At 42.0% G+C, this 27,312-nt stretch overlaps 1 protein-coding gene across 1 annotated transcript; it reads right to left on the bottom strand.

The window, feature by feature from the left end:
* SYAP1 (synapse associated protein 1) lies at positions 1-27,288 on the bottom strand. The gene is made up of 9 exons (XM_081041759.1): positions 26,917-27,288; positions 20,453-20,571; positions 19,531-19,597; positions 15,990-16,063; positions 11,268-11,407; positions 6,597-6,745; positions 5,267-5,325; positions 4,673-4,814; positions 1-2,823 (listed from the first exon to the last, which is right to left on the bottom strand). Exons 1-9 carry the CDS (start codon positions 27,125-27,127, stop codon positions 2,696-2,698), a joined length of 1,089 nt encoding a protein of 362 aa, XP_080897885.1. The 5' UTR covers positions 27,128-27,288; the 3' UTR covers positions 1-2,695.
* Positions 27,289-27,312: the final 24 nt, after the last annotated feature.

Genomic DNA, 27,312 nt, shown 5'->3' on the forward strand with positions numbered 1-27,312 from the left:
AAACTATTTTTATTTGGTCTCACATGCATAAACATGCCCCACACATGAGCCATCCATCCTTTACAGCCTTCAGGGCGCGTCAGTGCCCTCCCTCCCCCCGCTGCCACCCAAGCAGCTTGCAAACATGTACAACGGTTCTCAGAGAGCCTCATCTCTGCGCTTCGTAGCGTCCTTATCCTCTGAAATGTGTGGTATTAGAAATGTCTGATTTCACAAGCTTATTTGTGGTCTCCCTGGGAACTTGGTTCCTCTTAATTTGGCAGTGTGGAAAGGGGAGTGGGCAGTGGGTACCGACTGGAATAGCAGAGGAAGCACCTGTAACTAGAAAAAGACAGTCATCCGAGGACGCCAGTGGTTGGGTAAGAAGCAAAAGGCACCAGAATCCTTGGCTGCCTTGAGTGCATCAGTTCAGCGCTTCTCAACCCATAACGTCCATTCTAACCCCTGGGCGTCTTGGTAATGTGGAGTCTGGGCCAACGTCTGAGCTCCTCAGAAACTCCCAAGACAGGCTGCCCATACTGGTTCCAGCCAGCAGTGAGCAGTGAGGTATAATTCCCTTAGTATCTTTGTATTTTAACATTTTGTGAAGCTTATGTGTTTTTATGCTCCATGTATCTTGTTGGCTAAGCCCCAGGCATGTCATAAGTACTTAGAAATTTTCCACCAAACATGGTTACAAATTATTTTGCCCTTTAAGGGAATAACACTTCAGTTACCTGTAAAATTTGCAAAAGCAGAACATTTTACTCCTTGATGAATCCATAAAAACATAATTAACCATTTTTATGCTGTGTATAAAGTTTTATTTTATTCTTTTATTTTTACATGGCAATGCACAATTCCGTTCTTTTGTTTTCTTTCTAAAGAGGGCGCAGCTCACGGTGGCCTATGCGGGGATCGAACTGGCAACTTTGGTGCTACCAGCACCGCGCTCTAACCAACCGAGCTAACGGGCCATCCCCAATTGGCTTGTTTTTAAATACAATGAGTATCATGTAAAATTGACAGTAACAATGGTAACATATTTCTATTATGATTTTAGGTTTTCAATTTTCTCTAAAAGCTTTCTTTTGTATTTATTCAACATTCATCAGTAAAAATTTTAGTGCATCTACTAAGAGCCAAACACTGTCATATTCTGATCTGCTTACACCTAGGATTTTCAGCTACTTAAAAACATTTAATGTTTTTCCCTCCAGCAAACTCTTTGAAACCAAACCTTTCCCTCTAATAGGATTACTTCAGAAGTTGCCAGTTATCACCTCTGACTGAACCCAAACTCAACAATCAGCAACTGTGGAAGCACGGTGGAAATCTCTTGATAATGGGGGCAGCGGTTTCATAGAATACAAGCGGTTTATTGCTACGACTCAAGTGATCCAAGCTGAGACAGTCTGACTCATTTACATGTGAGTATCCCAAACTACAAACATAACAGTAGCAAACGCTTGGACCTACATTCATTTCTCTCGTTGACTACACGTTTGCCAAAGGACCACAGACTAATTTTTATGGGGCCAAGAATAAAAATATGTACATTTTTCTTAAAAAGAATTGTTTTAATTCTATTCCCCTTTGTGAAATAAAGGCTCCTTGAAAAATATGAAAAGTTCAGGAAGCAAATACCTCAGATGTTAAGCTACCCTGTTCTTTTAAAATAACCATCTTCTGGGAATATGGGCCTAATAGTTTAGCAGAATACAAGTATGAAGTTCTGTAAGTTGTATGCAGAGGAACACAATTTTATAAAGACTGACAGTTTAATTAAGACAAGCAAAGCCAAAACACATATGTGGTGATGATTTAAGCAACAAGAGATTTTAAGGTGAACAGGCTTCTGATGGTCATTAATACAAAAAGGACGAGAGGCTCTGCTTTCTACAAAAACCATGATTTTTGTACAAGTATAAAAGCTCTGGTTTAATGTTTCAAAAATTACAAATTGAGATTTCCCACTTTGTGTAAGACTTCCCACTTTTGAGTATAAGGAGATTCTGCCATTGTAATTTAGGAAAACAGTATTATACTATACTTGAAACTATACTTGAAATTTAGGAAAACAGTGTTATTAAATGTGGCACAATGAAGAACAAACAAGAAAGAAAGAAAAGGCCCCCGAGAAAAATATTTTTGCAGTCTTTCTCAATGTAAAATCGCATGATGTTTATACCATTCAAATTGACATAATTATTTTAGTTTTTGGCTTCCAGATGGAATTTTAGAAAATATCAAGAAAAAAGTTCTAAAAGTGCTTCCTCTTAAGTTCTTTGGTACAATTTGGTCATTTTGATAGCTGTCAATCATTAAGTGCGTTAACATAATTATCAATGAAAATGCAACATGAAGTACAAATGTTTAGAAAACCACAGCTGAAGAATATATTTTTGACCTCACGGAAAACAGAACTCTAAGATTTTACTTATGTTTCTGAAGCTAGGATATACATACTGACTACAGTACATCTCTAACTGGATTTATATTAAAGAAATATTACATAAAACATCCTTTTTTGATTACTACAATAACTGTCTCATATACTTTTTTTAAAAGAGGCAAGTTTCAAGTTGAAAAAGGAATAATTTTGAATTTCATAAAGTTATACTCTTTTGTGCCTTCTGATTCAGTGAGTGTTGCCATCTAGAATTTAATGTCAGTTACAGAATGTTAAGGATTATTCTTATATTTCGGGAAACAGCTAATTTTCCTCCTGCAGCATCTTCTCTATTTCCTTATCCCAGTTTTCATCTCGTTTCTCTGATTCTGTCACCACTTCATATTCTTGAAGTTCTTGTTGTAGTTCTTTTTCCCAATCTGCAGAATCCTCTAAAAGAAATAAATGAGAAGGAAAAGATTCTGAATTCATCATGTTGGCTTTAACAATTTTCTCAATTATAACTACCTATGTAAGTCTGAGCCACAGTAATTTTTAACGTCTCAGACTTCCTCACTGTGTGAGCTCAGAAAAACGGAGCAAATTTTAACAGTGACCAAGAGAAACATGATTAGAAAGATAAATTTGTTAAATGTAGAACCAAAGGTGTCAGATGTTGTCAGTAAATTTGGGGTGTTATTTCACTTCACCTAGGCCTCTCGTTTCCTTCAACTTATATGGATAATTGATAATGAATATTTGGTTGCAAATTAGTTTTTACCACTAACAATGATGATGATTGTTAGTGGTTAACAGCTAATGTTTCTTGAGCACTTACTGAGCCAGGTACTGTGCTAACCACTCTCTACATATCACTCTTTTTTTTTTTCCTTTAGAACAGTCCATGGACTAGACACCACTATTATACACATTGTACAAATGGGGAAATGGAGGCTGACAGAGGTTAAGGGACTTGCCCAAGATCACACAGCTTGACAGTGACAGATAAACGGATGGAACCAGATCTGCAGGCTCCACAGTCCCACTTTAGCAGTAGTGTCCCTAGAGTGGCAAGAGACACCAGCACCGGAAGTCAGGCGGTCTCTTGCTGAAGGCTGGCCCCTCACATTGGGCTCCATCTGAGCTCTCTCGCACTGGTCTTCTGCGTTGTGATTTAGAACGGCAACTTTCTGTTTGGATACTCACTATACCTGTGTGTGTGTGTGTGTGTGTGTGTGTGTACACATATGTGCATATGTTTCTACAGGATAAGGCGTCTGCTATGCAAGGTTATAAAATAGGGAGGAAACAAAACAAACCGGCTATTTAAAAAGTTAAGCTAAAATACATTTTCATCTTTTAAAAATAGACAAACTTAGTAGCTATAGAGAAAACAAAAACCAAATCTTTTAATTTTTTGCAGCAGTGACCTCAAGGGAAAAGACAGTGTGTTGCATAGCAACCAAACAATTTCAGATATATTTATTAGGCACTTACTATGTGCCAGGCTCCATGTTAGGTACTCTGGGGGACAACTACCCTTGAGGAACTTACAACTACTATAGAAAAGAATATGAAGTGGCCCCAGTTACAACTAGGACAGAAATTCAGAGAAAAACAGCTTGCCAGAGCAGCAGGGAGCTAGCCTTTGAGAGGCTGGATAGTTTTCCCAGCGGTGCTCTCTGCACAACCTGTGGGAACAGCCGGCTCCCTGAACTGTAAGTCTCAGAAGGCTTCAGGAACCACCTTCATTGGAAAGCCAGTCATTTGTCCTGATGTGCCAAAGAAAGCAACGTTTTTCCTAAACCATTTTTTTAGAGGCAGCATGCATCTTCCCGGAAGCAATGCTCCTGAAGCACACACAGCAGCTGGGAAAAGAATCTTCTAGCTGCAAGCATAAACCCAAGGAGGATACCAGCTTTTAAAGCAGAGCGCCAGGGGGCAGTGTCTCCACGTGAAAGATGTGCTTGCTTTCTCCCCAGTTCCTGGGCACATGTCCTCGGGACTGAGAGGCCTTGGGGGTATCACTTACCCTCTCTGGGTCTGAGTTTCTCTTTGCTGCTGTGCATACCTAGAGCAGAGGGGTGTGAGATCTGGCCACGTGTGCTAGAATCCACCTTCTACTGGGGGACAGAGAAGCAATTCTGGAAGGCAGCTATGCTCCCCACTATACCACCAATGCAGCCCGAGAAGCAATTTGATGCAAGTGACAACGTATTTCTATATATCAGCTTCAGAATAACGATTTTCTACAATCAACTTCAGAACTGGGGAACAGAATGGTTGTGGGGTTTTTTGTACCTTCTAGTACGGTCTCCTCCTTTTTGTCGAGCACCAGCTGCTCCATTTCCTTCCTCAGATCCTCCTGATTTAAGTTACAGGCATCGAAGGCGTCACTGACAAACTCAGAAACAACTGGGCTGGTAGAGATCTCCTCTTCATCCTGAAATGCAACAAACGAGCTCTGGAAATGGTTTTCTCAGCGACAGTTTTGTGCTAGTGCTCATTTGTGGCCATCTCACAATTTAATCCCGCTTCATTTTCGTTTCCTTCTTCTGCTAGTCAAATGATCACCGCTCTCCCACCTTCTAACCTGCACAGTTGGTTGGTAACTCAATGAGTTACCTCCTGAATCTATTATGTTCACTCATGGTTTGTTTGGTTCATGCCAATCATTCTGTCCAATTCCCGATGAGCACTTGTAGAATGATTTATGCCAGGGATCACCTCACGTCTCAGCTGTAGGTCCTTAACTATTCAAGTACCAGACCCCGCTTCTTCAGAACAAATAAGACCCGTATTCATAAGTCATTTGAAATGGTATCTCAGGTAGTTAACACAGAGTGACTTCATTTCCAGATATCAACTATTAAGTACAACATAAAACTGTATTACCTCTTGAGTTTTAAGCTGAGATTTGATTACAACAGGTGGCGTTTTGGGCCGTACTGCCTCTAAGAAGTGAGAATAAAAGAGACAATAATTGCTCGATTCAATTCTGAATACATATAATAATAACAACTAAAATATCCACAAGTATGATTGATACTAAGTAATTTACAGAAATGAGCTTTTAAAATGTTCTGCTTTCAGCTTTTAAGTCAGTACAAGAAATAGGCAGGTGAAACCATCTCAACCTCTTTCTTTTACGGATATTTTAAATATATCATCACATCTGATGCCGCTTACATAAAATTTTCAGCAGGAAATAATTTTGACTTTAGTGTTAGCAAAATCCACTGACAAATAGTTCTGTTCTTTCTTTTAGGTAATGAGAATTATTTGCCAACTTTTCCTTTTGTCACAAATGCTAAAAATCACAAATGCTTGGGCCGCCTTTGTATCTTATTAACCTTACCAGATGTACAGTCTTTACTGAACCCTGTCTTAAGCCCATTTTTGTTATACAGGTGGTATTTGGTAAAATGGTATTTTCCAATAAAATTAATAAAAGGAAATACTAAAGAATGATAGGCACTTGGGACTCATGTTACTATCTATACACAAAATGCAAAATTTTACTGTGTAGAACAACTGCATTAGTGGTCTGTGCCCTCGGACACACTGCTTTGCATGAATTATTTCCATGAAATTCCATGAACAGAAAAGTCTCCAGTTGTAAAGAGTACACAAATTTGACACAAAATACATTTATTTTAATTATTCTTAGATATTAAATCATTGCTGATAATTATAAAACACTTTCCCCAACAACCAGGGGTAAACTGTCACAATAAGAAAGAGTCAAATGTGTAAGTTAATGGCGTCTAGCTCCGAGCTGGATATTTGTAACTTGGAGTGGAATGGAGCTTAGTTCTGCTTTAGACTATAGTAGTGGGGGAACATCAGGTTGAATGGAAGACTGAGAAAGAAAGAAAAGGGGTAGACTGATTCAGTGGAGGACAGAAGGTAAAAAAAAAAACAGTCACATGGTAAAGGGCAAGGAAAGAGACGGGAAGATGGCTGGTGATCGAGGGAGAAATAAATGGAAGAAATAAAAAAACAAGAATGAGAAAAAGATAGCAAAGTAAAAGAGAGCTTGGCAAAGACATGTGGGTGGGATCAGAGAGAAGACAACAAGAGCAGAAAGAATATTTCCTCTGGAAAGAAAAGAATTTTCCATTTAATGATGACATTCCTGGTACATACAAGATGACAAGCTCATGGGAGTCTCTAAGACTGTTTTAAAAGTAACTCGTTATTTCCCAGTGTTCTCGGAACGTACCCGTCAGGGGCGATGCATTCTCTCCGCCATGGCTCTTCCCCTCTTTCCTGACGGCCTGCTGCTGGGCGGCCAGGGCTGTGAGCTGGGCCGACTGCTTAATCAGGGAGACTCGGTAAAAGTAGTTCCTCCAAAACACTTCTTCCTTCACGCTTTTAAAGACAAACAACACATTTGAGCACACATGCACACAAATGCATGCAGGGGTTATATGTTGCAGTGGAGATTGGAATAGAAGATTTTTAGGGGCATTTGCAAATCCAAGTGAGGTTCAAAGATTCTCATTTGCTTTCGAAGTGAGTAACAGGATAAAAAGAACAGTTATCTCCACAGCAGCCAAAGCAAACTTGCAGAACACCCATGAAGCCGCAGCATTTCTGGATATTTTAATGATGCCAACACTGCCCTCAGCAGAGGAAAACAGGCTGCTGCTGGGAAAGCAGCTTGATCAACCTGGGAGACGGGAAGCACAGCCAGGACTCCACCAATTATTTGCTGTTTACCGAACAATTAAGCGCTTTCAAACAGTGAGAAGAAAGGATTGTGGGCGTTGTTCCTTATAAAAGGAAATGTTTGGCAGCTTGCAACTAACTAGCAATCTGTAAGAATCAGCAATGAAGTGACAGATGGGTGATAATGTGACATGTGAGTCTGAACTGGATCCTTTTGCTAAAAAGGATGTTATTGGGACAAAAGGACAAACCCGAATAGTGGCTGAGAATTAGATTGCAATAACGGGCAGAAGCGAGTTTCCTGGTTCAGATGGTTACATTATGGTTGTACAGGAGAATCCTTGTTTATAGGAAATACACAGTAAAGCAATCAGGGGTGGTGGGGCATCAGGTCCCAAATGGCTCAGAAAAAAAAAGTTCTTTAGACTGTACTTCTCACCTTTCTATAAGTTTGTGATTGTTCCAAAATAATAATAATAATAACAACAACAACAACAACAACAACAACATTGATGACTATGCTCACCTCAGAGCAATTCAATAAAAATATCAAGGGTAGAAGACAAAAGAAGACTCCGCAAAAACAGAATGCACCCTACCCTCCCACCCCTGTCACACACACAGAAACCTAGGACAGCTAAGGAATGGCTTTGGTGACCTGCAGGCTATTTACGGTGGTTTTGTTTTTTGCCTGAGAAGTCCTTCATTTTATGTTCTAAAAATGCCTTGCTAGTAGAAATGACAAAAGAGTAGGAGGGAAGGTTTCTCTACCTCCTGGTTTACTAGAAGAAAGGCAGGTTCTTGGGGGGGGGGGGGGGTGGGAGGAATCGAGGAAGAAAACATGACAGAAAGACTTGGAAGGAATAGAAGAAAATCAGTGACAACTAAGAGGAAACACTGAGACCCAGGCTTGTGAATGAGGACAGGGCTTGCCTTAGATAGGACATCAGAACACGGGGCTGTCACATCTGTGAGTGGGGAAGCTGGGCCAGGAAGCTAGCTAGCTTTTTAAGTGCCAGAGGCAAAATGCAAGATTATTTCCACAAACTAGGCCACGTAACAAGCCGATATGCTGCTAGATGCAGCCATCTTTTCTTTCATTAATCCCAGCATTTACTGGTGCCACATGCACCAGGCCCCATGCTAGGTGCTGGGGGCTAAAGGATGAATAAGATAAGTGGTCTGCCCACATAGATGATCACAGGAATAATGACCTCTTACTTGTTCAGTTCTTACCATGTGCCCAAAGCAGCATTTCCCAAACTTACGTGGCCTCACAACTCTCTTTTCCTCGTAATGTCTTTTGGAAGGAGGGAGACCGGGCTTAACAGCACTCAGTAAGGATTCACAGCCGAACACAAGTTCAGCACAGCACGTATCAGTATGCTGCACGTGCTGGAAGAGCTAATGAAATTGTAGGCTGCATTTAAAATTACACGAGACACACTGCGGTGTGCTCTTCTGCAATCAGACAACGTGTCATATCCACTTCGGGTAACTCACTTTCACAGGGTAAATAACTCGGAGGGTGAGGGGGTACAGAGACTAAGACACCTGGGGAACAAATGCAGGAACCGGGGCTTTTACCCGGATAAGTTCAAGCGCCTTAAACCATCACATCACAGCTACACAAAACTGAGCTTAGCTTTCCCATGAGGTAGTGAGCGGCCTGAATATTTTCAAGGTCACTTTTAATTTTGACTCTATAGAATGAACAAAATGAAACTGTGTACTATCCAACTACAGTGGATTATGGGCAATGTTTGCTCTCCATAATAACAAACATCTGGATTGTCTTCTTTTCCAGTCTCTCCCTCTTGACGTAAGAGGAAGTGGTCACAGGCACACTGCAGAAATATTCAGTTACCCTCTGGAGAGTGTCACAAGGCAGATGCCGTACTAAAGGTTCAGAGAAGCCCTATAATAAAGAAAGAATCCATGGAACGTAGCAACTCTCCAACATTTATCTGACTGCTTGTGCTGTCATGGACTATTTGAAGGCATTAGTATGCTGTGAAGAGCCTCCGGGAAATGAAGGGCATATGTCCCAGTCCAGGACTGGAAAGGACTGTGTGATTTCCCTATTGTCGGAGTGAAGGCCTCAAGGCATTTTGAAATACAGACCGAGTGTTTGTTTTCTAAGTCATTCCCGGTTAAGGATGGCTTCTGTTAAGAACAAGTGTCTCAAATGATCAAAGATGCACTTCTGTATGTCAGAAGGAAGAGTCCAGAAGTCTTATATTTTTGTGTTACGGCTCCATTTTGTTTTGTTATGGAAATTTCAACAACAGTGGAGAGACTACAACAAAAAACCTTCACGTACCCGTGAGCTAACTTCAATAATTATCAGTATTTTGTCAGTCAGGTTGCATCTACGCCTTGCCCCCACCCCCACGCTTTGCTGTGGGTGGGGGTTGGAATATTTGAAGGCAATGCCAGATATCATAGCTTTTCATCCATAAATATTTCAGTAAGCATTTCTAATACATAAAGACTTATAAAAATAATAACCCTAATTTCTAAAGCATCCCTAACAGAATTTGCAGTAGGAAACTAGACTTATATGACTCAATGGGCCGCTTACTTAGCGACAAATCCAAAATACTATTTGCCAAATACCAATTCTCCCAAGCTTTAAAAAACTACGATTACCGTCAGCAGTGAGAGGGAGTCCCGGATTGTCCAAACCAAAACTATGGACGACAACCCAGGCCTTGTGTCATGACGCCTCAAGGCCTCTGGACAGTCCCGAGTGTCGAGCCTGCGGCTTGGCCCAGGGTGATTCCAATGTTCTTCACACTGATGGAGCCTTCAAGTGCGAAGCCCACCTGATCCCCAGAGCTTTGCTGCTCTTCTCTCAGAAAGAGGCTGCTCTGCAGAACAGGTACAACCTCAAATTCTGAGGTGAAAGAGCTTAAAACAGATACATACATACAAATGAACTGTTCAAAAGTCAACTCCCAGGGTTTGGTAAGCATAATAGTAATTAACGACCAATATGCTAATAATCGTGGAGACAAGAGTTTCACTAAAAAGAAAAAAAATAAAGAAAAGATTCTACACAACTGTTGTTCTAAGTCTGGGCTGAACAGGAGGAGAGGTGGACAGGCCCTAAAGGAGCGGTGACATGGCTCCAATTCCCATGCTGCCCCTTCCGGCCAGGGACTGTTCCCACTGGGCAGAGATTGAGGGTTCACTATGAGCTAAGCTACTCCACACTCAAGGACAGCTGGCACAGCTGAGAATGGGGGTGTAACGTTGCATAGAAGCCCCAGGGGCCAGGCTGTCTCCATTATTCTGCCTGTGGCCAGGCAGGAGGTTAAGGAGTCCCTTTGGGGAAGCCACCAGGCCCAGAAGGCCTGCGGGAACACACAACCTGAAACACCTTTCAGCATGGCACCGTCACCCAAAGGATGGATAAAGAAATCCTACAACACAAAAGACAGCAGAAAGTGAACACAAAGATTCAGAGAAAAGAGCAGAGAGAAAAGAGTTATCTCAAGAAAACTATACTTCATGTCCTCAGAGAACAGTGACACTGCATCCCTATAATGAGAATAGAGGGTTAGAAACAAAGAATACTCACAGAATAAGAAGGATGGCTGACTCTAAAAATGTGAGATGCGAAACAAGGGATTGGAATTAGAAAAGGTGAGGAAGAGCCTGTGGTGGCAGAGGGGAAGGGAAGGGGACCTACAGCTGACGACTGTCCCAGAAACAGAAGACATTATGCTTGTGCGGAACTCAAAGGGCAGGCAGGGATTCTGGGAGGGGAGAGAGAGAGCCTTAGGGCAGAGGAAAAGCAGCAGGTGGGTGGGGAAGAGAACAAGAACACTGCTGCTGGAGGGCAGAGCTGGAGTGGCCGGTCCTGATGGGCCTGGGAGACCTTAACTGTATTCTGGAAGACACCAGCACATCTGTTTTTGTAGGAAAATGCGTCCTACCTTCTAACCAGAGATAAAAGAGCACATCTCAGCCCTACTCCAAACTTCCCAAAAGTCCACTCCTGGTTTCCATTCTTTGGTGCCGTGTGTGTGGGGGGGTGGGGGTGGGTGGGTGTATGTGTGTGTGGTGCTGAAGGGCCACAGAGCAGAGTCTGAGACTGTTCTGGCCCCCATTCCAAGATTCTTCCCTGATACGGTGCACATGACCAAGGCCATTAGAAAATGCAAATCTATGTTTCGTGAGCGGTGCCACTCCGGCTCGAGAAGACAATGCTTACAGTTTCGGAACAAGGGAGAATCTCATCCTGCTCAGCAGTTCGTCCTCTTGGAGCATGACCAGGGCAACGGGGTACATCTGATCAAAGTCAAAATGAAACTGCACACCAGCTGGAGGGTCACGAAGGAAATTCCTCTTGTCCTTTGATGAAAAGGGGGAAAACCATAAATGCAATTAACATGTAATAATGCATCATTGATTTGACAAATACTGAATTCTCCCAGAGACTTCAGCCCGAAGTCCAATAAGCTATCATTAACCTGTCCACTTAAGAGAGCAGAGAATGAGCAGAAAACGACCAACTCTCTTGATAAGAGAGACTGTAATGGGGACTGTAATGGTGGCACTAAATCTTCTATTTTGAGATTTAAATCTCTGGTATAATTCGATTAAACAAGTGTAATTTAGCTTGGGACTTCTTGAAAGCTTTCTTTTCTTTCTTTGCCTCCTTTCCACCAAGCCTTAATGACTCTGTTTACTATACATTTACAATTTAATCTAGGACAATTTAATCCAGTTTCAATGGTTCTATTTACTTGGGCCTTACAGACCTGGCCCTGTGACTTAGGCGAGGTTTTCACATCTGTATGGGATCCACTCCTAGCTCCAACTTAAATTTACATAATATATGCAAAGGTTGTGATAACCAGTTTAACTGAACCTTCCCCCACCCCAACAGACAAAGCCAAACATAATAGAAGATTCCCTTACAGGCCAAAGCAATTTACATGCTGGTTAGAAAATATAAAACTTCAGATGAAACAAAGACTCGGGGCAGTAGTCTCCAGCAGACTCTGCCCTGCCCTCCCTCCTCTTACTTTAATAAATCTTCCTTCTGTATTTCTACCGGCCTCGTGAATTCTTTCACAACCCTTGAGCGAACAGCCACAACAACTATCATGTATTTTTAAGTCTCAATTGGAGAGAGCGGCTTGGGAGGCTGGGAAATTCAATCATGAATTAGTTGAAATTATACAGTTTGAAATCATACGAACACATGTTTGTTTCAGTGGGCACCATTAGATATGTGAAAACTAGTATAAATAAACTTAGAAACATTCTAACCCAAAGTTCAAGTCAGCTAACCATGGTGGCCATATTGGGAAAGTCAGGTGCACAGCCCTGCTCATTTCTCAAGTGTGCACGGGCCATGCTTTTGTCCCACACTTCTTGACAGCACATGAAGGCCCAGGCTCTGCCTGATAAATCTCTGCGAAGCTCCACGGGTCAGTCCCTGAACCAAGGGCCAGGCAATGCCAGGGTGACTGACAGAGCCACGGTGTGGCTTCTCTGCAGAGCGTGGCCAGGCTGGGGAAGGGCTCAGTGTTGGTTCATTAACAAACATTCACTGAGTGCTGGTGTTACAGTCTGGGCCCCCACTCTACATCCCAGCTTCTCTGTCATGACACTGTGAAGCAAGCACTTCCATCCTCGCTTAACAGATGAGGAAAGTGGGTCAGGGAAGCAAAAGGCCTTGTCCAAGGTCAGGTATGTGCTAGAGCGAGCGGCAGGGCCAGCATGCCGAGCCTCCCCTTCTGGTCGGGTGCTCCTCTGAGTCTAGCACAGCCTCAAACAAAGGGCTGCCTATGCGTCTCACAGGCTCTGTCCAATTTAATCTAGGACGTTCACTTTGCTCTGCAAGATGAACACGGCCACAGGTGTGACAACACTATGGGGACAACAAGACACTGAAATCCTGCCACCTTGGACTTAGCAGTGCTGCCAGCTTTCTCACGTAAACTCTGAGCTGCTCACTGCAGCGAACTCTGACTCCTGCAAGTTTCCGATGATAGGATGCCGACAGTAGGGAGGGGAGGAAAGTGAAATAACGGGCTCCCCTCAACACTTCCCTGCCTTGCCAGATATCCATCTGTCTTTTAAAAATATCCGACAAATAACAACTTTAAATGAATTCTTCACAGTGCTACACTCAGGTTTAGGATACCTTAAAAAAAGGGTTAGAGAATTCACAATCCATTAAGAGGTAGTCAACACATGGATAAAATGTCACACAAATATTGTATTATCAGTATATTAAATTGGAGTCTCATTAAAAAACAATTCAATCCAAGACTGTTAGAGAAAACATCCCCCTCACAGAAGACCCTTGTATGGCTTGCGACCCACAGCCAGTACAGAATGTGCGAATTCTGAAAGGGTGCTGTGGGTGCTGTGACTCTCCAACGCACCCAGGCCCATGACACCCAACCTGGAAGATCTGTGAGAGTCCGTGTTTCATTTGGAGCACTTCTCTTTGGTTAGCCAAGAAGGAAACAAAATGAAAGACCCAAAGTCAAATTCCCTGGGTTACCTCACCCTGGACAGGCAATTTCTGAGGAAAGGAGGGTGGCTTTGAATTCCTCTGCGATGGAGCGTGACTCACGCTGGTTAGCATATAAAGGGATGTCTCCAAACCATCCTCTCTCCTATAGACTGAGCATATAACCAAGGCAAAAAACTGCTGTTGTGGACCACTCAAAGCATTAAAATTGGTTTTTTGTTTGTTTTTTTTTAAGAAATAGGGTAGAAACAATCAAACAGCAAACATCATTTTGTTTGTAAATATGATACACACCTGTTTTTTAAAAATTTGAAACACCAAAGAAAAGCAGAGTCAAAACTCCCACCATCTACAGACAACCCCACAACCCCTCCTAGACATGTCTCTCTGCATATATACAGTTTGACATAAATAGGAAGATACTCCCTTTTCACTCAGGGTCATCAACATCTTCCCATCTCCGAAGTAGACACATTTACTCTGAATGAACCACAATGTATTTAACCAGGCCCATGTTGGTAGTCAGCACATTGTTTCTAATCTTTCCTTATACAGAACTCTGCAGTAACATCACTTTACAGATAGACAACGTTTATTCTCTTCTAAAGCGATCCCTTCAGGCTAAATTCCTAGAAGTGGGATTTCTGGTTCAAGACTAGTATTATTTCAATACATAGTGCCCAAACTCTCTTCCAGAAAGATTGTAGCAGTGTATGCTGCTACTGAAAGTACCAGTTTCATCTCACCTTGCCCATGTTGGATTTTTAACCATTTTTGGTTTTTGAGAATTCCTACATTAATAAAGCAAGAACCTGAACCTAAGTGGATTTTAGTTGTTACCTTCTAATATAAAACATTTCCAAGCTTGAAACTGCCCCCAATGTTTCCCCTAAGTTTCTACAACAGCCTCCTAATGGGCCTAGTTACAAAACAATGGCTGGAGTGCGGGCAGTCAGGGCAGTGGGGCCTGAGGCAGGAGACGTGTATACAACAGGAAGCCTCAGAAGCCAGCAGAGGGAGTTTAGATTTTAGTCCCTGAGCAACGAGGATTAGAAGGGTCCATGTCAGGGAGTGACACAAAGTGATGTACACCATCAGTGGATCCCTCAGGCTGCTGAGATACGCTTGTACTGGAAAGGGGTAAGGAAGGGACAATTGGGATGTCTCAGGCAGGAGATGATGGCACCAGGACCTCAGGACCACAGTGGTGGCAGTAGAGAAGTAAACTAGGACTATATTATGAACACAGCATTGTCAGGACCAGGGTGCGATGGGGGAGGGAAGGCCTGACTCAAGGAAGACCCCTAGGTTTGTGGCTAGAAAAAAATTGATGAATAACTGGAATCTTATTCTGAGATGGAGAAGATAAGGAGAGGAACAGGTATGGGGGAAACAGGCACTGGGGGGACTTGACTGGAGAGTATCTGATGTTTGCCCTCACATGACACTGGCTCTCACTGCCCAATTCCCTTCTGGGGACAAGCAGGGCTGTGACATCAGTGTCGGGTTTGGCTGTAACATCGTGTTCACAATGAACTCGTAATGGATGTTCCGGCCTTTCAAGTGCTTACTAATGGAAAGAAAAACTTTAAAATGCCCTGGGGGAGGGCAATGGAAAGGAGGTACAACCCAGCTCTATGTTTGTTTGTTGCCTAGACTGAGGTTCCATTTATGACTGCTTAAAAAAAAAAAAGTGGGTGAAAAACAAAGCTTGAAAACCACTGATATAGTAAAAAGCTCTGTTTGTTGAGTCCCATGCCAGGCGGGGTGCTCAGTGCTGAGGGCAGACATCAAAGCCAGTGTCTGACCGCTACGAGTTCACAGCCCAGTGCAGACACAGATAAGAGAGAGTCACAATTGAGAGTCTTGTCCCCACACTTGTACAATGGTGATAAAAGCCCTTACCTACTTCACAGATGTGTGGTGAGGCTCTAAAGAGATAATGTGTGAGAAAGTGCTTTCCGGAACTGGCAGGTATACACAATTGTTAACTGGTATTGCTATGTTCCCTCTGAGGTCCCAAGTGAAATTTTTGTGGGCCAGCATATGGAATTTTATTTCTTTCAATTTCAGTTTCAAAGAAATACATATAGCAGTTAAAAAGAACATTTAGAATACAATCATTTCATTCAGAAGAATTAGAATGCTGTCTAGAAACTATATGATAGCATATTTCAAAAGATTATCTATCTTAATAACATAAAAGAATTCTTTTAAGGCCGAAAGAATTATTTTGTATAGTAGGCTATACTTTTCCATTAGGAAAAAAGGACTTAAGGAGAAGCAAATTAAAAGTTAGTGAAAAAAAATAGTAAAAGTTGATGTGTACATTCCTAATATCTCAAAATATTTAAAAAATTGTATAGAAGAAAAACATTCTGCTAAGGATAAAGTCATGATAGGAAGAAAGTACTTCTATACAGAATATCACAAGATACTTACAGCTGATAAGGCCAAAATTTGTTGTTGAATTGTTTCTTCATCATTACTATCAACCCATGGGGGTACTGCTGCTTCTAAAAGGTTTTTAACAGCAAAGAAGAAAAAACAGGTTACAAGGGTTACACTGCAAACGTGGTTTGAAAAAAAATGAAAAAGTTCCACACAACCTTTTTAGCAATTAACTAATGAGTTCCAAATATGACCATTCAACACAATTCCCAGACTTAATGTATGAATCTCGTGCATGTATGCATTTGGTAAAAAAATTACTTGAAATATGCAGTGGAGATATTGGGCAACACCTTGACCAGGTGATCAAAATCAGTATCAGCAGTGAGGGAGAGATAGCCATTGTGACCTCCAAATGTGATATTCTGAGAAGGACACATCATTTCTGTAGTATTCTGGCCACGAATGCATAATCTGAGTCTAATCCCAAGGAAATATCATACAAAACCCAAATGAGGAATGGTCCATTTAACAAAAAAGGGGGGAGGGTTATTCTTAAAAAACATTAATGTTATAAAAGACAAGGAAAGGCTATGGGAATGTTCCAGATTAAAGGAGGCTAAGAGACATGACAAAAAATGCAATACTGTACCCTAGACTGGATGCTGCGTTGAGGGTGAAATGTACAAAGGACCTCACTAGGTCAATTCATGAAATCAGAATATGAGTATTGTATCAGTGTTAAATTTCCTAAAGCTGGAAAACTAACAATCTAAGTAGGGGTATACGGGTGTTCTCTGTACTACTCATTCTTGCAACTTTTCTGTATATTGAAATTATTTCCTAATAAAAGTTTTTGTAAAAAGTTACTGTACTTGACTCATGACAAACGGTGATAAGGAGGCTGCAAGATAGCGGCTAGAAATTGAGAAAAGGGTTGTCAAGAGTGAAAGCAAATGCAGAAAGAAATGGGCAAATCGGCGCAATAAACAACAGGGCTGGGATCAAACCCTCTGAGCCTTTGGAAGTGCTGGGAATACCAAGACACCTAACACCCAGCCTGTGTCTCTGGGGCTCACAAGGAAACGAGATGATTACAACTGAGCATGATTAGCATGCCAGATGACAAATGGCAACCACCTGGACAGGTGAGTCCTATGGGGTTTCTCTGGTGACTCTGGAACCCATCTTGGACTAGGAGGAGGAGTTCACTGGTGGGAGTGTGTGTGTGGGGGGCGCAGTGTGTTCAGAGAGAGCAGCTCTACCGTCCAAGCCTGGAGCAGGGCAAGAGGGCAGAGTTAAGGCTATGGAGGTGGGTGGTCAGCACAGAAGACATACGTGCAAAGGGTCCTCATATTTTTGCAGAAAGAATCCCTTTTATTATTATGCTGCAAAAGTCGGATGGAGAAAACATCCTGTAGTGGGCCAATTGATAGAAAACTGATGTGCATGCATGGATGAAAACATGGGCAGATGGACAGACACCCAGTTCATTCTTTGGCTCATCTTGAACAAGCAAATGGTGGCAATTATAATCCAAATTCTGTTAATTATAAGATAAAATAAACATATTTTCATACTTAAAAGAAATTGGGGTAAAGACCCTCTAAGACTTTTTTTCTTATGTTACTTACTATAACATTTTTGTCTCCATTTTAAGTCTATTCACCTTGGGCAGCTTCTCCTAGCACTACTTACCTCAGATAATGAGGTCCTCACAAGGCCTGAGCTGGTAAGGATAAGACACCCTCCATACCCCCCTTCCTCTGAAACTGCTCTATTTTGAGTGACCAATAACTTCCTGGTTGTCCAACCCTGTGGACACTTCCTAGTTCTTTTCTCTCTAGGCCGGTTTCCTTGTCTGGAAAATGGAGGTAACAATAAGTACTTCACAGAGTTACTATGACCGTCAGGCGAACAAATGAATGCGGAGCATTTTACAATCCCTTTCCTCTCTGCAGACCATGCTCTCCTTGAAATTCTCCCTCCTCGGGCTTCCACTGCTTCTCTCTTCCTTGGGTAAATTGGCACTGTTTTTTTGTTGTTGCTTTGTTTTTTTAAATTTATTGGGGTGACAATTGTTAGTAAAATTACGTAGATTTCAGGTGTACAATTCTGTATTACATCATCTATAAACCCATTGTGTGTTCACCACCCAGAGTCAGCTCTCCTTCCATCACCATATATTTGATCCCCGGGCACTGGTTTTGATGGCAGATTTGTTTCATCACTTACCAGCTGAGTGACCTTCAGCAAATTACTTAACCTTGCTGAGCTTTCCATTCATTACATGAGATGTTACATATAAAGTGCCCGCCATTTAGCAGGCACTCAGAAACTGTCAATTCCTTCCGCTCCTCACTTTCCCTAAACACCATAAATCTCTGCTCATCTCTCTTCATGCTTGGCACACTCTGCATCTCGGAGCTCACCTACTCTTACGGTTCTTCCATGACTTGACTACTAATCTGTATCTATAGATGGAATTCTCCTTCATGCTTCCAACAGAAATAAATAGCTGCTGTAGCCTGTTCACTTAATTTAGAGCACTGCCACGCAACGGAACTATCTGCAAGGATGGGAATGTTCTACATCTGCATGGAACAGTATGGAAGCCACCAGCCCCATGTGGTTACTGGGCAATTGAAATGTGACTGAAGAATGGAATTTTCCCAACATGCCACCTGCATTCCCTTCCTGCCTTGGTACATGTTCCTCTCACCTGGCTGTCTAATGGGCACCTCAAAAATGAAATCACCTCCAAGCTTTTCATCCCCATGCCCTCACAATCCCTATCTCAGAGGCACCAACCAGCTCCTATACCAAGTCCCCGAGCTAGGGTCAATTTTACTGCTTCGCGTGACACTCTAGGTTATGCTAATCTGTATAGTTTATTTGTCCCAGAGAGCTGCTTCATACTTTTGAGTTTATGTAGGAACGACAATGCCTGATGGGAACTCACCACAGGACTAACCAGTTCTTTTTGAATTTGTAGCACTGCTCAAACCGAGTGAATTATTTTACCCTATTTTTGCCAAGTTCAAAGACATGATGCCAGTTTTGTGTTTGAACACCATCAAACAGTAAAAGTGGACATTTTGAGATCTTGTAACTGCAAACATTGAAAAAAGCATTTGTCAGTAAAGAAACGTATTAAGTTCCTCAAACCCTCATGACTTTGCATGGCCCTCTGTCATTTCCCTGGAAAACTCTTTTGTTCTTTGAAGAGAATGGAAAGGGAGCTAACATTTGCTAAGGGTCCATTATATGCACATCAGACACTGTGTTGGACGTGACATAAACTGAGAAATGAAAGCTTACTCTCTCTTTTTCAGAGCCAGCTCCTCAGAGGGGCCGTCACTGGCTGACCTCACCCACTATCCCAGCCGCAGGGAATGATTCCTTCCTTCCTTTAAACGCCAAAGGTTTATGTGTTTGTCTTTCCCACGAGTGTTTGCCCTACCCAAAGGATGGAAGCCGTTACTTATACATTTTTTGTATTCTCAGAGCCTTATCATGGTGTTTGCATGTAAAAGGTGCTCAATAAAATTTGGCAGGTAAGTGAGTCGTGTACAACAAACCTATACCATACCTGATTTTTTTGTATGCTGTTCCTCAACAAATTTTTTCTGTTCCTTCTGAAAATCCCCTATAATTGTCTGTCAAAAAAATACATAAAGAGTCAAATTACCTTGAAAAATCTATTATTAGATAAGAATTACATTCAAGATCGGTGAAGTCTATTTGAGATATTTTATTCATTTTCTTCAATAAAAAGGCTAAAAAAGTGGTAGTTCCCCCTTTCCACAAGAAGGATTGTCAACATTTTTCAATTTTAAGTATACAACCCCCTTTATGATGAATTATCTTTGCAAATGCAAACATAAAATAAGTTAAAAATTGAAATTTTGTATTATTCAAAAAAATAAGACAGCTCACACAAAAATTGAAATTTTGTATTATTCAAAAAAATAAGACAGCTCAACTCTCATTCTGACAAATAGTACACACAACAAAAATATCTAAACGACAAGCTATCTAAAGTTTAATTGATGACCTCCTTCGTTCAAATTACCAACAGAAACGAAATTCCCTAGGCCCCCTTTTTTTTTAACCACTATAAAAAAATTAACACACTCATGCGTTAGTGTCTAAAAGGGTTGTTCCTAATGAGCTAAGACTTTAAAAACTTAACCAGATGATACAAAAGTATAAATATACTTTGAAGTGGTTACAGTTGAAAATTAAACTCACAATATGAAAAGTTTAGTATTACCCAAAAGTATCAATATATTTTAGACTGCATTAAAATAAAAACCAAGGTTATTTAAATCAGATGATTTATGTCACAGCCACTTGTTACACAAAGAGAGAAAAAAACCAAGAATCTCAACTATTAATATTTTTATCAGAATATGATATCCTACTTGGGTTAATAAAGTTCCTAAGAAGGGACAATATTAGCTGTTAATGAATTTCATAAATTTCTACTACCAAAAGAAATTTAAATGTACCTTATCAATGATGTCATCTATCTTCCCTTCTTCTACTGATTTCTTTATCGTTTGTGCTGTTTCAGCAACTGATTCAGTTATTTTTTTTGTAGCAGCGGTCGCAAAATTGAATAGATAGTCTGTAAAGAATAAAAATGAGTCAATGCTCCATTTGAGTACAATGGTTATTGTATTTGTAATTTCTCCCTGAAAGAGCTCTTATAAGAATCTTAAATCACAGGGCATGTTCCTTATCAACCAGGACTTAAAACGAAAAATGAGAAGCACTGATAGTACTCCACTTTCTTGGTGGATTGGCCACCCATATTGGGCCATTGATTCATCTCTTTCAAAGACCCTTAGCAAACTCCCCAGTTCTCCCCCTGTAGCTGTTTCAAACTTGCCTTGCCCTTCTCCAGTCTCTAGTTCTAACTTATCTCAGTAAATAACCTCCCCTCCAACTTTACAAATAAGATCAAGGCTCCTTTATACTTTTCCTCCTTTGTAGACCCTCAGTATCCCATCTTTATTTTCTTCCTCTTCCTCCTGTTCAAAGAAAAAACCATCCCTCCTTTCTTAGATTAACCCATCCCATGATAAATCTGGGGGATTTCAATAAATAGAAATCTTGGCAAGTCCTAATATAAATATAAATCCTTCTTTAATAATGAGCAAATATGTAGAACAAAACGAAAACCGTAAGACACAAACTTCCACTTTCACCTTCACCTTCACCAAACGAAAACAAAACTAACCTTCCTGAAGACCTGAAAATACGTATGTGTCAAGGCTCTACTGCACTACAATATAAAGGCCTGTATGCAGATAATATAATGTCAAAGTCCACACTCTCTCTGCACAATCTGGTCCGCAGGAAGTGACCTCAGGTAGGTCCCGAAACTGGACTTGCAGGGGGATGGTTCAGGGCAACTGGCCTTTGAATGTCATCTCACAGGAAAGATTCTAAGGGCAGTCTTGCCTCTGCCACCTGCATGTGCTGGGGGGTCGAGGGGCGGGGATGGTGATGGTGGTTAACTCTCAAAATACTCAGGCAGGCAGAAAACCCCGATAAGAATGACAAAGGGAGCTTGGCATACCTGACAAAATCCTCACTCTGTGATACCACTTTTAGACAATCAGGCAACTTGTCCCTGGAGCAGCAGTACGGCTCCCAATCTGAATGACCATCTCTCCCACTTCCCACATCCTTTACCATTAAACAGTCTTTTCCCCACTGTGTCTGGTGGCACCCATCTGTCAATGACATCAACACCCCATTATGACTATACCAGAGGACACTACTTGTTGCTGGTCTCACTCTCCCCTCTCTTATTCTACATTCATATGACCACAAGAAATTCTCGAGGATCTCCAAGGAGGCGACAAATACGTTATTCCTTGCTTTGAAAACTTTTATCTGCTCTCCCTTTACCTGGCTAAGTTTACACAGGCTATGGATCTCTGCGCATGTATCACTTCTCAGGAAATGTTCCCGGACTCCTTGACTGGAGTAGGCGCCTGAGATATGCTCCCTCAGAACCCACATTGCCCAATCAACAATACTCAGGACCCTCTACTGATCCCCTAGTGAGTCTGTCTTCTCAGACTGAAGGCCTGGCCTACGCCGGACTGGGGCAGTGACCAAGGCTGTCTGATTCACCCAGTGAGTGACCAGTATTTATTGAAAGGATGCATGGGGAGTGACACAAGTGTGAGCGTTAGGGAGATCCTTCACTTCTCTCTCAGTGTGACTAGTCTACTTGCCCAGAGTGGTAAGACAACATGGGTAGACAGCCACACTTTGTGAAAATATTCTTTGCAGATAGACAAAGAAATCTAAAGTTCCAACAGAGCAGGGTTATCTATAAGATTTCTCAGGAATACGTTTTGAATTAGAATCGACATTTTTTCCTAAGGGAGGACTGTCATTTAAAAACTGGTATTTTTAGGGGCAGCTGGATAGCTCAGATGGTTAGAGCGTGAGCTCTGAACAACAGGGTTGGTGGTTCAATTCCCACATGGGCCAGTGAGCTGCGCCCTCCACAACTAGATTGAAGGACAACCACTTGGAGTTGATGGGCCCTGAGAAACACACTGTTCCCCAATAAAATTTATAAAAAACGAAAACAAAAAAAAAACCCCAAAGTGGTATTTTTAGCATAATAATCTCAACTCTCAGATTTTAATGACTCCAGGGGTGGAGTACACTGAACACACTAAACAAAGGTGAAAGCACAGTTCTGGCCCGCAAGGAATGTCCGTTTCTAAACAAACAAACAAACAAACAAACCAACAAACAACTTAAAGGCAACCAGAAGAGCAAGATTATTCATAAAACAAAGCCACTCAGAGAAGGTCTCCCAGGAGTAATTAGAGTGGCCTGGATTCTGAAGTCAGAGGGAGAGGGAAGCGGGAGAGCATGACAAGAGATTTTCAGGTAGAAGCTCATAAAGACGAGAAGTGGTTTATTAACTTTCCCAAGAGATCATCTGACACCAGGTTAAAGACAGTTTTTATTAAGTGGTTAGAAAAAAACTGAGACTAAGATCAGAGTCAACAGGAAGTAAACGGAGGTCAATGTCAACTTCTGGAACTTAGGCACAAAAAAGGGTGGCACCGAAGAAGAGGAAGTAAAACATCTGTGAGTTAGTCAACCTCCACAACCTTATGGAAGGAGGAGGCAGATTGTGAACACCAAAAGTAGTCATTTGATTTTCATTTTCATTATGTCATTTTAGTCTCACAACCATCCTGGGAAGAGCAGGTATAACTGCTCAGTTTACAGACAGGAAGCCAAGGCTCGCAGAGGATACACGATTTGTCCATTATGATGGGGCAGACCCATCTCACTGACTGCCCAGCCAAGAGCCTATCCCCGCCCTCCTTGCTAAAGAAACCCCAATTTAGATGGATGCTCATCAAACCTGGTGGTGGTTTTAGGGACCCCGAACACAAACAATCAAGCTCTTCTCGTTAAGCCTCTGTTGGGCTTTCTATAATTTGCAGCTGAACTTTTTGTAAGTTGCAAATGGGACCACAATAAAGACAGTAAGTAGTGTATGGATCTCAAACACAGGCTATCTGCCTTGAAGTGGCAAGCTGGTGTCCCAATCCCGTACAGCCTCACGTCAAATGAGCAAATGACAAAGGCTTGCAGAATTGAATGAAATGATAAAGGTAAAGGAAAGTGGGAAGGTTCTCAAAGGTCAGAAAACACATACATTCATCAGAGTAAAGAGAGGAAGGCAGAGTTTAAGGCTTCCTGTTAGAATGGGAAAATAAATTCAGATAGTGGTTTCCAAGGCATATATAAGAATATTAACATTCTTCTGAAGAGGCTGGCTAATTTTTCCAAAATACTATATTTCATACAATTTTAGAATCTTTTGTGTTGGAAGGGACTTTAGAAGTTACCTAATTCAACCTCCTATCCAGGTACCCCACTTCCAGGGATGGGGAACACATGACTTCTAAGGGCAGCCAATTATTACTGTTATCCATCTCTAATTCAGAAATCCTTTTTCACTTCCCTTGTCATTTTCACCTCTCAGACTAAGATCTGTCCTCTTAATATACAACAACTGTAAAAAATAAATAAATAACCTGAGAGAATTTTGAGCAACGCCCCTCAGTTTCTTCTTCAAGCTACAATTTCCAGTTCCTTTCAGTATTTTGTTCATAAGCTGTGGGATCCAAGCCCTTGACCATCTGTCTGCACTCCTCATGGTAAACCTGGGTTTGTCATCAGATCTGAATTGGGATTTTACTTCTGTATCAAAGCAGACATGTATTTTTCTATATACACAGTAACTTTTGGAGCCCTCTTAGTTGTAAACTAAGCAAAATAGTCACCTAGAACTTGAAATACATTTGCCTTGCAGAAAAAGAGGCGGCTGGCCTAATTAACACAGTTCCACTGCAAATACTAAGAGCACTTTTCAAAGGAGAAGGAAAAGGAGGTCGCCCTTCCTCCATTCCTGGGCATGGACTGGTCTTAGGGATGGTTTTAAAAAAGCCAAAGCTCATCTTGGACCACCCTCCCACTTATTTAAACTGTGTGAGTGACTCAGACATTTAACTCTCTTAGAGGCTCGGGTATTTTTTCTTTTTAAAGAAAGAGTGTAGGTAAAGCTCTAATTTGGTCAACTGTAACAAAAACCAACCAACCAATTTGTGAATAAGAAGTTACTTTGGGGCATGAGGCCTTCAGGGAGGTAGGGAGGAGTTCTTCAAGGAGTTCCCTCATAAACTACCCTCCCCTGAAGCAGGTGATCCTAAGTTTATCAGAATGGAGGGCCAAGGATGGGAAGGTTTGGTTATTGATGAGGGAGTGGAAAGCAGGCCTACTTGTAACTGGTTAAGTTGCCTAAATTTGTAAATATGTCATGAACTAGAAGGATTTAGGGTCCAATCTTGAAGGGAGGCACTAAACAAATGTTTACAGAACAAATGGGGCTCCTAGAAGATTCCATGTAGATTTGTAAAGGCTAAAGAAACTAATCTACTTAGTGAAACTCAGGCTCAGAGATGTTTAGTTTCAGTTTTCAAAACATAGATGGGTATTTTTACTATTTTTTAAAATTTTTATTTATTTATTTATTTTTTTAAGGAGGGCGCAGCTCATGGTGGCCCATGCGGGGATTTACCTGGCAGCCTTGGTGCTACCAGCACCGCGCTCTAACCAACTGAGCTCACCAGCCACCCCTAGATGGGCCTTTTTAAAGATAACATACCTCTTAGGATGAATATGTCGAAATGAAAAAATATCATCTCTCGCCTTTCTGAATGAAGACTTGTGTATAAACTAGAACCTTTACTTCTTTTTAAAAAATCACATAAATATCAGAACCAAAAGAGCCTCGGCAGTGAGTTTGGAATTTATTCCAAATGAGTTTCATTTATTTGGCAGTGAGTTTCCATTTATTTGGAAACTTTAAATTCACAATACATGTGTGGGCAGGGAAAGGGGATACTTCCATCTAACCTCGGCTTCCCCAAACATCAAGGAAGTCTGGTGAGAAAAGAGATCGCAGCATTAGGTTCCCAAGTAGACATACGTATCGAATACACATTTATTAAAAAATATTCACAGGTCTTTGTCACTAAATACAAACGTGAAGTTCAATAAAGCTGTCACTAAGTTTTAAGAAGCCAATTTTGACACTGCCCTGAAGAAAAATGAAAATGGTTCTCTAAGTGCTATGAAATCGGGTAAACCCCCATAACCTGCTTTTCCTAATGTGGCTCCACTTTTATCTATCCCAACTACTTAATATGGCTTTTCTTCTCTGGTCAAATTCATCTCACATCTCTTTGTCCAATAGGCCAAGCTTATTTTCCCCCAGTTTTCCACACAGGAAATAGTCATTCCCTCTTTAGTGATTTCATTACACAGCACTTAGTTTTATTTCTCTTGTGCACTGTTTGGGGGCCTTGCACTGAGACTATGTACTGCCATGATTTGAGGTTATGTCTGTTTCCCGTGCTCCTCTACCCTGAAGTAAAACTTTTTGAATATTGCAGCCTTTCTTATTCAAGTATGTGTTTCTCTACTCAGGCTCCAGCCTCTCCCAGTGCTCCTGACTTAGTAGCTTCTTTAAAAATGCTCGCTAAATGTAATATGTACCTTTGCTACAAGTTCTCTCACTTGTAGCAATGTGTGCTTTAGGGCCTATCTTCTCAAAGACGTTTTCGTTCACTAAACTGGCCATGGTCTCTCCAGAATCAGAATTACTAGAGCACCTGTTTATCCTTCAAGACTACGTACTACTTCTATTCTCTTCCCTAACTACACAGTAAACTCTGGAAAGGGCACGGGCTTTGAAATTAGACAAGCCTAGGTTCAAATTCCACCGTTACCACTTACTATCTATCAGTATAACTCAGGGCAACGGGCTCTGAGCTTGTTCTCCCAACTCACTGGGGTGTTTAACAGATGAAATGAGATATCGTTCATAAAACATCTAGTACTGAAACTTGCACAGACAAAAACTGGCAGGAAAAAGGTCCCACTGCACCTGAAAAGGAGATGAGCCGAGGTCTTCAATAAGTCTTCCTCAATTTACTTAGGACAATACGTTCTGCCCTAAGGGCAAAAACGCCCTTTTTCAACCAACTCAAGCTCCCCAACTGGCTGCCATCCTGGGGGTGGGAAGTTGTGGAGGTGAAAGTTGGCGAGTTGAACACAAAGATTCCTTGTCAAACCTAAAGACGTCGGGCCATACCGCTTTACTGCGGCCCTGCTCCTAATGTTTACACTTTGCAAAGAGTGACAAGTCACCAGGAACTTGAGGCACCGTATTTGACTGCTAGATGAAGCTTTGGCCCAGTTCTTCACCAACCTCTCCCGTCCTGAGAGGACCTACCGACAAGACACACCTTCCTCCACCCCCACATCCCTCGATCAGCCAGGCCCGCGCCCCAGGGGTATCAAAAGGAAGGTTGCGAGCACTCCCAGACAGTCTCTGGTCCCTGGGGAGACTCACTGCCGAGGCCTTTGGCCTGGTGAAGGAGCTCCTGGTCCTCGGCTTGGTGCGACTCCCCGTCTGCCGGCTCCGCCACCGCCTCGGAGCGCTGCTCGGGTGCAGTGTCTCCCTTAGGCTGCCCGTCTCCCTCAGGCTGCCCGTTTTCCTCGGACTGGCGGTCACCGGTCTCTGGCTGCTGCAAGCCAAACCAACTGCTCAAACCCCGGAACATCCCGCCCTCCGGGCCGCTGCCGCGATCCCGGTCACCGGAGACCCTAGCGGGTGTCGCCTTCACAATGCGCGTTTCCCCAGGAGATGACCGGAAGTGCGACCCCACAGCAGCCAATCTGTCCGTCACCCCGCCTCTATAGCAACTCCGACGCCGGCCTCGCTGTGTCACTTCCGTCCAGGAGCCCC

The sequence above is a fragment of the Rhinolophus hipposideros genome (assembly GCF_964194185.1).
Source record: "Rhinolophus hipposideros genome assembly, chromosome: X".
NCBI classification, from domain to species: domain Eukaryota; kingdom Metazoa; phylum Chordata; class Mammalia; order Chiroptera; family Rhinolophidae; genus Rhinolophus; species Rhinolophus hipposideros.